Source organism: Pteropus medius, unplaced genomic scaffold, assembly GCF_902729225.1.
Source record: "Pteropus medius unplaced genomic scaffold, Ma_sr-lr_union100, whole genome shotgun sequence".
Taxonomy (NCBI): domain Eukaryota; kingdom Metazoa; phylum Chordata; class Mammalia; order Chiroptera; family Pteropodidae; genus Pteropus; species Pteropus medius.
The window spans coordinates 4,132,771-4,146,507 of record NW_024353908.1 but is presented as its reverse complement, the minus strand read 5'-3'; the positions used below and the strand labels follow the sequence as shown (position 1 = coordinate 4,146,507).

Below are 13,737 nucleotides of genomic sequence, written 5' to 3'. Positions count from 1 at the left end.
AGGTTCTTAACTTAGGCAAATTAAATCCTTCTCACAGTTGGTATTTTCTACAGGGTCAGAAACAGTTGCACAAGTTCTTAGCAACAAACACCTACTTTGTGTGTTAAGCCATGTTTCACGATCATAAACAACAGAAAACGGAAAACACCCACGTGAGCCTAACATTCCTGTTTATTTTATTTTACTTTTACTTCAAAGGCTACATACATGCAAAAGTTGAACATGTCATTACAATGCTTTTAAATAAAGTTCAAAAATAAAAATACTTCAAAGTCCATTTAGTTATGGAAATATATTTGACAATTATAATGAAGATAAGTCAATTATATCCTTTTTCTAATTGATCAGAAAAATACTTATATTATCAAAAAGAATTTTAATTCATGTCCAGAATACCTTTTTTAAATCTTTGATGAATAATTTGAAAACAAGTTGGATGTTAGTACAATATTTAAAGAAGTAAGTTCCAGGCTTTTGAAAAATGGGTCTGGATATCCTTATAACTCATTTTGAAATGACTGAAAAACTCAAGTTTAGAAAAAAAGCATTTAAAAAAAAAAAAACTATGGTCATTGTTATTATGGTTGATGTGGTTAGTAATGAGTGAAGGGCACAGCTTTTATAAATAGATATTGTTGAAACTCCTTTAAAATGTTTGAAGAATTTTATTTACAAACAAAGGTTAGAGGTTTGAAATAGCTCCACCTGTCTCTGCTGGTCAACACTACAAGAGGAATTAAAATCCAGGGCACAGTGAAGTTCTGAGAGCTCGGCCCTTTTGAAAAATGTACAAGCATGCACTAGTTCCCCAGCTCTGAAAAAAACGCCAGCAGGAGGAAGCATCTTCAAATGACTCTGCCCTTTTCATGCAGAGCAGTAGGGGGCTTTGCAGAATCAAGGAATAAATTCGGCACATTTTGAGCAAGTCTGTGTTTCAGAGGGTGGCTATTTCCTCCTACTAAAATCAGTATTTCTTTGGTAACATAATATATTAATTATATGTTAACAATTTCAATAATTAATATGAACAGAATGCACTCAAAATTCCACTTTGTGAATGTTCACCTTCATCCTAGAAATGAGATTTAACTTCTTGTTCCTCTATGAAAAAGGCAGGCAAAATCTGCCCCACTTGGAGGACTATGGGATTATTGGAAATGATATACAATGTAAGCAGGAAAAAGAAGATCATTTAACAAAATGTGTTCAAATTGATGTGGGAAGTCTTAAGGGTGTACGGACACCCAAAATTCAGAAGAATCTTAATTCAAACAATTAAAATATTACCTCCTCTTTCAATCAGAAATGTAAGGTTTCCTATTTGGAGAAATCCCTTCCTACTACTCTAAAGCTTCCTTTGAAAAGGCTAAATTGAAATTCTGGTTAGAAGTATGTTGACAGAGTCCAAAACCTAGAGTTTCATTTATATCCTGATCCTCAACTATGATTATAGTTTTTATGTTAGGCAACCCAACTATTATTTTCCTCTTATAGATTAAAAAAAAAAATAGATTTTAAAAAGGAAAAATAAAAGATGTGTGAGCTGTCAGTGCAAAATCTGATTAAGTATGGTTTTTCTTTTCCCTGGGGCAGAAAAAACAATGCCCGGTGCATAGTATGTAGGAATGTGTCACAACAAATAATCAAGACAGGTTTCACCAGCTAGTATTCCTCCGAGTACAGTGTGGATTTTCAAAAGCAGCATTGTCACGATTACGCATATTCTCATTAACTAGGTACAGCAGAGCTACTTAAAGGGAAACCGATTTCTTGTGCCTCAATGAAAGGGGAGTGTAGAAAACCATAATTAGATTGAATAAGGAATTTAAAAGGGGGAAAAAATCGGAGTAAAAAGGACAGAGAATTTAGAAAGAAAAAAAAAAGCGCAAGTAATGTGACGGTAGAAACCCATACAATCGCCCCCCGACCCCACCTGCCACTTTGAATCCTAATTGCCCAGTCTGCAAGGACAGAAACCCACTCTAAATTGACCAGCATCGGACTTCGGCAAGTCTTCTCTTCACTCTCCCTCCTGTTAAGACCGTTTCCAAAACCAATCAGCAAAGGACAAAGAATTCTTTACAGAGTGCAATTAGTGTTTTCCACGTCCACCTTCAAAAGCATGATGCTCTTCATGGGCTAAAGGACAGAAAAAAACAAAAAAGAAAAAAAGGAAAGAAAACTTTAAGCAAAGGATGGGGCAACCCTTCTCTAAGGCATCTCATTCAGTTTCCCCAAATGTTGGCAAGAACTCAAATACCTTTTTGTGCCAGTAACTGTTAGCTAAGGCGCGCATTTCCTGAGAAACGTAATAATGAAAATTAAAACAAGGAATAAACAAGCAATGGGCATTCTGCCTGTTTCTTCTTGCTGTGCCGGAGAGGATGAGTAATCTAACAAGCTGATGAAGAGAGTATGTTGGGCTCTGAGCAAAAACTGCAGGGGTAAATGCACCCCACAGAACTCATGGGTGGGGAGAGGCCTCATGTTACCCAAGACAGGGTCATTCACAAGCCTATCTTAAAAAAGAAAATAGAATAAAAATAAAATAAAGCAAAGAACAACACAAGGGCAAGAACAATTGTATTATGTCTCCCCACCTTTGATGCCCTCTCATAAAGCTGATGAGTCTTTTATTTTTCCCAGTGATGTTCCCTGACCCCACCTCCCCCCAGCTCTATTGTTTGGCTTGCAAAATTACTGATTACAATGAAAAACTCCAGAATACAAATTATCAGAAATATTCTTCAAAGACTTAAAATTTTAAAAAGTGGAAGTGGGAAATGAGAGACCTACAAAATACATAACCTTTCCTCCAAGGTAAGGCAAATGGGCAAGACTGAAAATCTGCTTTCTATACCTGGTTAACCATCATCATGAAGCAAGGGCAGGTTCTCGTCCCTCAAGGAGAAAAGTCTCATACAGCCCAGGGCGACTTAGATCCCCCGTTCTTTGTTTGTCCCTCCACCCCCTACCCCACCAGCAGTGAAGATGTCCTAGGAAGATCCACATGGGCTGGCCCATTTCACCTCTTAAGCACCTCCCAATTCTCTGGTTTTAATATGGACTATGTTCTTCAGATTAGTATGGGGTGCTAGGTGGGGAATGAGACCTCTGGATCATCCCCCCACTGCTCTTCACTTGGATAAAACATTCGAAGAAGCACACCTATAGCTCCAACAGTTACCTTTGGTTGGCCAAACTCCTAAAGGTGGCCTGTAATCCAAATTGATTTAATTGAACATTTCTCACAAGAGATCTTTACAAATATTTCACTTTGTATGTTTTCTTTTCTTTTTAAGGAAGATTTTCATGCCAGACACCAAAGAAAATATGGTCTGCTCTGGAATAAAATATGCAGTGCTGCTGGGTCAAGTGGGGGAGCCATGACCTCATGGTAATGCTGGGCTCCAAATTATTAAATCAAAAGACATGGACTATTCAAAGATTTTTATTACTTCTAAGCATGAAGGACACTGTGAGACAGTCATAGCTGAGACACTGAAATGCTGCAAATGGATGGGTCATGGAGATAGTCGAGAAGTCAGGACTGGGAGAGTCCTGGGGAGTAGAAGAAGCCCTGTCTGCCTCAGGTTACCCTTGGCAGAAAGGGATGACAGAAATGCTTAAATCCAGGACTCAGCAAATTTTTTCTGGAAAGAGGCATAGGATAAATATTTTAGGCTTTGCGGGCCATAGGGTCTCTGTGCCAATTATTAACTCTGCCACTGTAACATGAAGCAGCCATAGGCGATGTGAACACAAATGGGCATTGCTAGGTGCCAATATACTTTATATATATATATATATATATAGACACTGAGATTTGGATTTCATATAATTTTCATGTGTGGTAGTTCCTCTTTTGATTTTTTCCAACCCTTTAAAAATGTGCAAAGCATTCTTAGCTGCAGCCCATACAAAAGCAGGCAGAGAGGGGGAAGATTTGACTTGAGGTTTGTAGTTTGCCAACCTCTGTTCTAAATAGTTCTCACCATCAAGAAAGACATCTGTCATTCAGCTACTCTGAATAACTAAACAGAATTTGAGGGGTGGGGTCTCTGCACATTGGGAGTTTCTTAGTCAAATAACCAATCTTTATCCAAATCTCATATAACTTATCAACAGCCCAATCCTCATCCACCCTGCTGAAAGCCTGACAGAATATACCAGGGCTCTTTCTACATGGAAAATCTGTCACGTTACCTTGGCTCCCATAACTTGTGAATACTTACACCAGGATCCCATTAACAAGACAGAGTAAAAGCATGGCATTGGCCATTTCTGACTTAGCTCGCCCTACAACTGTTCCTCATCATGCTGTGAATAAGATTTCTGCCCAAACCTCAATTTTCTGTATCAATTCTGCAGCATGTGGTATATAACTCTACTGAGTAAAGGACTGCCTGCTTCATATAAAATAAAGAGAATTGCTTCTTTTTTCAATTCAAATTTTTTATTTGAATAATCTGTTTTTAAATGTGAATATATGCCATTAAAATATGGATTTCTACTGAGACTATAGCCAGTTTTGCATTACCCACAAACATCACGATGGCATCTATCTCTAAGGGTATCTATTCAGCTTGATTCAACTGGCCATGCTGCAAGTTTCCCCCTTTGTTTGCCTCCTCTCACGAAATTACAACAGCTAAGTGGGGAATCATCCTTGCTTAGTCTTAAGTGATGAATGCCACTGCCCCCAAAACCAGCCTAACCACTTTGTGGCATAATTATCTAATGAAACACTCATATCATGCTGAACCTGCTGCTACCCAACACGTTACCTAGAAGATTAATCACATAATTTTGAAGTAGAAGGGACCTTGGAGATCATGTAAGACCAACCTCCTTGCTATTTAGAAAGTAAAGGGATGAGAAGTTGTGACTTGCTCAAGGTCACACTGTTGAAGTGGGACAAAAATCTAGAGTGTGTGACTTAATAATTCCAAATGGTTTTTCTCTTCTTTTGAATCAAATGTGGAGCTGTTTCAAAGGTGGGAAAGAATGTTTTAGCCTCATTCATAAATGGCAATGAAACACACTTCCTTACAGAGAATATCTGCTGTGGTTAGGCTTATGGAGTAGAAAAAAGAAAAGACCCTCAGTGACCTTTCAATTAAGATTTGGGTTGAAACTACAATTAATGTTCCCTAAGGAATGAAAATTGCAATTTCCACACTGCACAGCTAACAATCGACTTCTGCAGTGCCACCTTTCTGTCTCCTTTATTTAAACTTTCATTTACAGTTCAGAAGCTAGGCACCTCCTAAATATCTATAGCACCTGATTGGTCTACTGCTTAAAATCTAAAATCCCTTGGCCTATGATTGTGTGATTTCTTAGAAGGAGGACTTAGTTTTAATATCCTCCATCATACTAAGATGATCACAAAACAAAATGTGACTTTTTTCTCCTTTTTGGCAAGGGGTTGAGACAAGTGAAACAATATATGAAGTGTATTTCAGCAATTCTAAGATGCGCTCCCCTACTCCCACATTTGAGAAACCCTGGAATCAATAATGTGTCATAGTTTAATTGGGAGCCTTTTATTTTTCTTTCTTTGTAATACTAAAATGATACTTATCATCAAGGGCATCTTAGATTCAATGAAATACAGTAGTTGAAAAAACTGGTTTATTGACACTTGGAACAGTTTGAAAAATAGGAAATCTAACATACATGTGTTGGGCTGTCAATCTTTTACTCTAATTCATTGTTGAAAGTGTAACCTGAAGTTTGATCCACCAAACATTGGTGTAATAGCACTAAGCTGTTTTCATTATGACAAAAATGACTTTTTCAAAAGAGCACACAAAAGCAATGAACATGAATCATGATGGAAACAATGGGTTCACACACCTATTCATACTGTTAACATTTCAACAGTACGCGTGAATTCTCTTTCAGTTCTGTGTCACAGTCATCCATAATGAGGAAGTATTAGCATTTCAGTAGGACATTCAATCATCCCTGTGCTCAGAACTAGTTCCTTCACAAATACAGATGTTATACATTATAAATTCCTATTTATGAAGGGATGATTGAACATCTACCTGCCAGGTCATACAATAACATTATTGTTATTGTTGCTTCAAATAGAAGGCAATTTTTTCTGAGAATAACAAATTTAAGATCAAGTTTAACTCTTTGAAATAATAAATACAATATGCATCTCCTTTTCTGATCCATGCATTTACGCGACAATTAAATCTTATTTTAATTTCTGAGACTAAACTTTTTTCTTAACACTTAAATATATTTTATTGAAATACTTTCTGTATTATAGAATTTCAAGTGACTCTGCCTTCATCTCATTTGCAACGCAGTTTCTATTTTTTAAAGTATAAAAGAATTATCTAGTAAGTAATAAGTGGAAATGAAGCACTTACGTTTATAAAATACCGCTTTAAAAGATATGTGAGGCAGAAGTTCATAGATCTTTTCTAGAACAGTTGCTTCGCCCACTAAAGAGGCATTTACATTCCAGACTTGGACTACGTCTTCCCGGTCCCGAACACTGACACTAACTCCTATTACTTCGTCATCTAAGGGGAAAGCAAGGAAAAAGAAATGAGTGAAAATTTCAAGTATGCCCACATTGTTTTTTATGTGCTTATCATTTTACCTGTAAGTTATAACTAAGATGATAAAAAGAAGGTGGCACAAGAGAACCCATAATAAGTACTTGTTTCTAATAAGAATCATTGGACAAAAAGTAAGTTATTGGGCAAAAGCTGTAGCAATCACATCACATTTAACCAGGGACTGAAGAGATAAACAAAGTGTTCCAGCCAAACAAATTTTCCAGATAAGTAATTTACCCTTTTTAACATGTTACCAAAGCTTTTCTTACTGTTTTGATGAGACTTTTTCTAAAACGAGTTGCATAATACTCTGTCCTCTGAAAGCCAAGTGAACTCGAATGAACTTTTCCTTGATGCTTGACTGTCTTTAAGAAGTGCAAGTATTTCTCCTGATTTTCCTATCAGGCGTTCAGAGATCTCGGGGGTGGTTAGTACTATTTGCCCCAACACTAACTGGACCTAGTGTGTTCTGAGTTTCTCCTGCTTTTGGTGGTTTGCATGTCTCCTTCCCTATTAATTCTTCCAGCTTTCTAGTGCTTCTCTCTAGCCATCCCCTTTCTGCATTTGAGCTTAAACTGTAGGCTAGAGAATCAATGACCATTTGTTAGCACTGTGCATGAAGTAAGAATAAATATCTTCTGAGTGTGGTTCTGCTATTATAGTACTTAAGTAAATGACATTAAAGCATTTATCCACATTAATTAATGTAGGTCTTTAGTTTTTATTTTATTTTATTTTTTCAAGATTTGTGGCTGCCTTGTGGATATTTGAGAATGATGGCTGAATAAGTAAGGTTTTGTTGTACTGTCACATGCTCCCTTACAGCGACTTTGTATCCATCAGTTTGCATCGAAATGATTAGAGTAAAAAGAGTTCTGACTCCTGGTTTACATGTTTATTACATATTAATACAATAGGGTCAGCTCTTTGCACATGCATATTTAGCAACAATAAGTAAAATGAGAAAGGTGAGCATCGAAATTACGAAATGTTGCTTTAATAAATATGTTTTGCCTAATTTGCAGTAAATCTGTAAATCTAAATATTTATGTCATCAGTCCTTCCAATTGTTTTCTGGAGGTTAAAACATTCTAGTATTTAGTTACAATTTAAATAAGTACATCCAATTTACTAAAGGAATTCACCTTCAGTAAAATAAGGCCTGCCTGCCTGCCTGCCTGCCTCCCTTTCTTCCTTCCTTCTTTCCTTTTCCTCCCTTCCTCTCTTCTTTTTTTCCTTTTTCAATGAATTTGATCATGGCTAAGTGTGTATGATTTGGAACTAAATTAAATTATTCCATTTACATAAATGTTTGAAAGCAGGCAAAATCATCCCTATGGTGTTAGAAGTCGACAGGCAGCCATCTTTGGAGGAGTGGGAGATGAAGAGGGATCTTGGGGCAGGTAATGTCGTGCTCTGATCTGGATTCCAGTTACAGGGATCTGTCTACTTTGTGAATCTTTATCAAGGTATACACATTATGGTTTGTGTACTTTTTTGTATATGTGTCACATTAAAAAAATAATAATAATAAAAATAAATAAATAAATAGTACCTGATCGTGGCCATCCAATAGGAACTTGGATTATTCCATCAAAAATTTTGTTTTATGTATAGGTTTCTTATTTTTTAATTTACTCCTTCAAAATATACTCGCTAGAGCTCAGTGTTAAGTTTTATGTGAACATAAAATCATCAAGTAGAGAGGGAAACTTTGTAGTTTACCACTTTGAAGAATGGCCATGAAGTCGCTATACTTACCTTTTAGGAAAATATCGGCATTCTCCAGTCTTTAATACTGCCCATTTCTACACTTTTCGTCAGAGGGTGCTATAATTGATGGGTATTAAGTAAGCTGAACTGTCAACATTTCAGTCTGCCTTGGCTTTTGGTAACCAGGCATAGCCTACTAGCATAGCATTTTCAGAAACAGCTTGGTAAAAAGGCTGCAACTCTTATGCAAAGGCAGACCCATCAGCAAACATGTAATATTCATAAGGAGACTCAACTAGCAAAACCCTAATTATTTTAGGGCACTGGCGGCATAAGACATTAGAGAGAGGGGGAGCCACTGTTTAAAGATAGAGAAAATGAAGCCCAGAGAGATTAGCTGACTTGCTCAAGTGGCAGAGCCAGGTTAGTGAAAGAGCTAAAAGTTAATAGTTAATGGTGTTCTCATTTCCTAAAGCAGTCACAGAACAACAGGTCTTCTTTACTTAATCCTGGCTATTTATTATTACTTAGATAATCTTCCCTGTTCTGGAAACAGGAATAACTTCCTCTCCCACGGATTTCAGAATTTATAATTACATCTAGAATGCATTTTTGGCTGCATATGGTAAAGTTGCTAACCACTCCCTGTTAAGACAGAAAAAATCTGAACTTTAAAGATCATTTCATCTTAACCCAGGTTTTGTCTTAAGTAAATAAAAAAGTGGTGTAAAAAGAAAGCAAAACAAAGGCAGAATTATTGAAACTGCTAGTGAGATGAATTGAAGATGGCCATAGCACTGGCTAGGCCTTCAGAGGCTCCTAAAGATAGCACTGTCTAAGATATCTGAGGGCCAATTAGCCAATACCAATTCATTAAAAAAAATCTTAACTGAAAGCTGAACAGTAAAAATGCTATTCTAAATGTTACCTCAGAAGCATCCAGAAGGAACTACCCAAGAAAAACAAAACGTTAAACAAGCAATTCAATTCCCCTCTTTGAGTGGTTTCATGATAAAAACAAAACAAAATAAAAATGTACTCATAGAGGCTCTCGGAAATTCACTCAGTATTTGAAAATGGTCTCCCAAGTAAAGTTTTGGAGACCTTATATTTTAGCCTCAATTATGGGGGTCAGGTTATAATGGTGAACTCACCCTGCCTACCTTTTACTGCTCTCTTTGAGCAGGGAACCAAGAGAGGGACAGGAGGAAGGAAAAAGGGATTGAAAGGGACAGAAAGAATTGTACCTACCTCACTACAAACTTCACTAGACACCAAAGGCACATTCTCCTTCAAGAAGAATTAGAAAGGAAACCAACCACAAGTTAAGAGTCCAATTGATATTTTCTTTTCTTTCTGCCTATTTATTTTGGACAGATGGTCACAGATACTATTAAGATGCATGATGAGGGAAAATACATATGCATATACACAGACATATATAAACATAACACTAAATGCCACAATCACATGAAAAAAAAAATCTAAGTAACTTCACAGTAACAAAATAAACAACTTCAAAACATATAAAAAGTCAAAACACACAAAAACAAATTTCTGCAAGTAACAAGCACAAGCCAAGCACACATGAGCAAGGACAACCAGAGCTGTGGGCTTCTTTACCTGCAGCAGCACAATCTGTGAACTGTTCCCCGATAGTCGCTAACAACAACTCTTTCCAAACTGTGGACTGGTATGGGAAAAGAATAAAAAACAAAAAACAAAACCAAAAAAAAAAAAAAAAAAAAAAAAAAAAAAAAAAAAAAAAAAACAAAAACAAAAACAACACACACATATATATATATTTTAGACAATTATCTCCAGGAGCTAAACAAGTCACATTTTCCGTAACTTCACATACACTTTCCATGCCCATATTTAGAGCCCACAGACATCTCCAAATTACAAGTGCAAACACTCAACAATACTGGCATGTATAGTATTGGTTGACAAATAACTTTACACAGATAAATACAAGTGATCTAAAGTCACAAACTTTGTGTCCAAAGTCATAAAGCTAATCTTTAGTGAAAGCCCTGATGAAGGTCAAAAAATGGGGGGAAATGCATTTAAATGACATAACTTTCTGATTTCTTTACCTCTCTCTGATTCAAAATTAATGCTATTAGCAAAATCTGTCTCTTCAAAACCTCTTCCTCTGTTTCTCTTGCAGTTTATAAGGTACTTCAAAGGTTACACAGCAAAGAGCACTTGAGGAAATTTCTGGTTTATCGAATACTAGAGACTTGCAAATTTCTATTCACTTGAGACAGACTGTTTATGCTAACTTTATAAGGGTATGTACACATTTGCCCAGAAGAATTAGTGCATGGTCTGGTCTACCTCCTACTAGTGAGAAAAAATGGAGTCCTTTCTACTCAAGATCTACTAATGCCATCCAACAAACAGCCAGGATCCACTTAAAGATTATTGGAGGCCTAAAATTTCTTCCAGTTATTCTCCCTTGAAAAGTTCTTGGTCCCTTTTATCTTCCTTGCCCTAGTTCACAGGCTCTGAACTCTTCCAGAACTAGGTCTGAATCCTGAGAGGCTGCTTAGTATCTGTGACCCTGGCAGGTTATCAACCTCTCTGAGCATCAGTTTCCATAGGTGGGCCCACCTCAGCCCACCTCCCAGGGTTGTTGTGACCATAAAATTAGTCAACAAATGCATTCAAAGGACTTAGCACTATGACTGCAACCAAAGGACTCAACCGTTCCATAAAAGCTATGTGCCTGCTATATGCCAAGGGCTCAATACAAATTAACTATAATAACAGTGTTTATTATTATATTCTAATGAACTGAAAGCAGCCTAGCTGAATTTGTAACCAAAACAACAGCAATTAACCGTTATGACCTCTCATTCTCAAAGAGGATTTTCTTTTCTCTTTCCTAGACCCTCCCTTCTGGTCTACTTGTCTCCCACCTAGAAATCATTCCTTCTATTTTCTGTCTCTTACACTGTTAGTGATGAAGTTGAGGGTAGAGACAAGAAGCTAGGGAAGGGAAAGTTCCCTCTCGTTTTGAATTCAGACAAGGTTGACCCACCAGACTCCCACGTGTTGACAATTAAGCATGCACCTAACTGCTTAGGATAAGGAAACTGGTACAGACATGAAGTGTTATTACTTGTGACTGAATGTGGCCAAGTAGGCTTAACAAGGAGAGAAAGGACAAATGTGCTTTTCAGCCTCTTTTCACTGAAAGGTGGCATCATGATTGTTTCTACTAGAATTCAAAGTCTAGTGTCAGAAATTAATGAAAATGAAAAGGAAAACTTGTTCTTATTGAAAAAAAAAATAACTTACATTGTCTCTTTCTCTTATATTTTTTGCTTTCATTTCCCTTTTAAGGGGAACAGAGCGGATTCACAGGCCTTACTTACCTGTTTTGTTCTTTGCTCCCCTGACGTTTTTTAATATGTATGTCAAATAACAGGCAAATCTTGGAGCTACATATCTTGACTAATAGTCTGCATCTTTCACAAATAAATCTGACCATGTCTTAGGTATGTGCTTATAGGAAAATGACTCCAGCTCAAGCCTATGGATCTCTGAAGACATTTCAATTCTTTGAGCTTATATACATGAAAGAAACCATGAAAAGGTGAGAATGGGTAGCATTTACCCTTTCATCTATTTCAAAGAAGGCTTTTGGTTTCCCAGGGCTTAAGAACAGATTTGAACATTCATTTTCAGCCAGTATGATGAATTAGAGCCCACCTCTGGGAAATCGAGGTTTCTGAGGCTTGGCCACTGCAAACCAGCATCCCACCAAGCCATCCCTCCAATCAGGTTCTCATCAGCCCCAGAGGGAAGCTAGCACAGCCTCATGTGAACCCCCTAAGATTGGTGAGATGTGAGGCCTTCCCAGCATCCTCACTCTCCATGCCATAGTCATTCTCAGAACCACTCTGCCCCCAGTGGAAGAGGGATGAGCTTTCAGTAGAAAGGTCTTGCTTCTTGCTATGTAAAACCAACTTCCATGTGTTAGTTAAGACCTGGTGAGGAAATGACCACCATAAAGATAACAGGCTTTCTGTAAAGGTTATAGGCATTTAGCTCTTCAGACAATATGGCATAGTAAAACTATTACACCACATCTATAGAGAAGCACAATAATGTAATTTCAAGGTGACAGTATAAGGCAGAGTCAGAAGAGAATTTCTCTTCCTGGGACTACCAGGCAGGCTGTCTGAAAAACACAGGCTGCTCATCATCTGCAGTCAAAACCCACCCCGAGCACTGCCAGGTCTAGAAAAGGACCAGAACAAACCTACCGTGCTGTCCTTGGGAACTTTCATCTTCCACACGCCACCCTTTGCGTTACTCTCCTCTTCCCTGGAACAAAGATCAACATCTAAAGTTACATTCAAGAATTAACTGGTTCTACATACATTTACTTTAACAACAGATGACATTAAAAACCAAAAAAACCCAGCATTCTTCAATAAACTCTCCCTCAGTCCTTTTATTGGAAACAAGAAGATAAAAGAAAAAGGAAGAAGATAGAGATGGGGAGGGAAGAAAATGAAATTCAGTAACTACAAGGGCAGGAAAGGTGATAGGACACCAGGTTCTCATCCTCAAGGAGGTGGTAATGAGAGGTTCCCTAGACTATCGGGGGATGGACAAATTAATACAAGTGCTTCACTTGTTAAAAGCCTTTATATTTCAATATCATGATCACGACATTGCCTCATCTGATTCTTGTTGTCAACCTTGTGTCATAGGTCTATTAGGAGAACTAGCCCCTGTGGTGGGAATTTGCTTTGCTTTCCCATTTAGTATTTGCTCCCTCTTCTGGTAAGAGCATCCAAATTTTCTTTTAAGGAGCCACTTGTTCCCTACTCTTATAAGTCAGGCGCATTCAGATAAGGTCCATTCCACACCTTAGCTTCAAAGATAGGCTAATGTCCCAGGTTTGCCCACAAGAATACTGCCTCTCTCTAGTGGTTGTGACCAGCCAGGGATGGAAAGGTGACCCATGTGAGCCAATGAGAGTAGGCCCTGGCATTTTACTGGTACTGGTGAACGCCAATGTCTGTATTCTTGTAGGGTGTAAGACTGGAGCTACTGTGAACCATTTTGCTACCACAAATGAGAGAGTCTGAAAATTAAACCAATGCAGAGGAAAACAAAGCAAATCTGATGGAGAGCATCAGGTTTCTAATAACATTTGAGCCCTCAGCTCTGCCAGAAATCAGCCCTACCAGTGCACTGCTCAGTTACAGGGGCTAAAAAATTCATTTCAGATTAGGTTCCTATCATTTTCTACCAAAGGAGCTGAGATAGATTTCTATTTTATTAATGAGTGCATAATTTAGAACAGTTGAGGGACATGATATAAGGATTTACTACTAATTGGGAATCCAGTCTATGCAAACTGGCTCATTGTCTACCACCCTCGTCACTACACCAAGCTATTAAAGAAGGA

General features: G+C 37.6%; 1 protein-coding gene across 8 annotated transcripts in view; it reads right to left on the bottom strand.

Annotated features, from left to right (window-relative positions):
• Positions 1 to 13,737, bottom strand: part of EIF4E3 (eukaryotic translation initiation factor 4E family member 3) — a 337,156-nt gene that overhangs the window by 298,155 nt on the left and 25,264 nt on the right. For 6 of the 8 annotated variants that reach the window (XR_005650442.1, XR_005650440.1, XR_005650443.1 and 3 more), the window contains exons 4-6: positions 12,581 to 12,641; positions 9,924 to 9,990; positions 6,393 to 6,548 (exon numbers count right to left, since the gene is read on the bottom strand). Coding sequence is in view for 5 of the 8 variants with exons in the window: in XM_039851696.1 (XP_039707630.1) it covers positions 6,393 to 6,548; positions 9,924 to 9,990; positions 12,581 to 12,641 (284 nt within the window). In the remaining 3 variants the exon portion in view is untranslated. Of the gene's footprint in view, positions 1 to 153; positions 2,140 to 6,392; positions 6,549 to 9,923; positions 9,991 to 12,580; positions 12,642 to 13,737 lie in introns of those variants that run through there. The other 2 variants (XM_039851699.1, XM_039851698.1) reach the window with 1 other exon arrangement.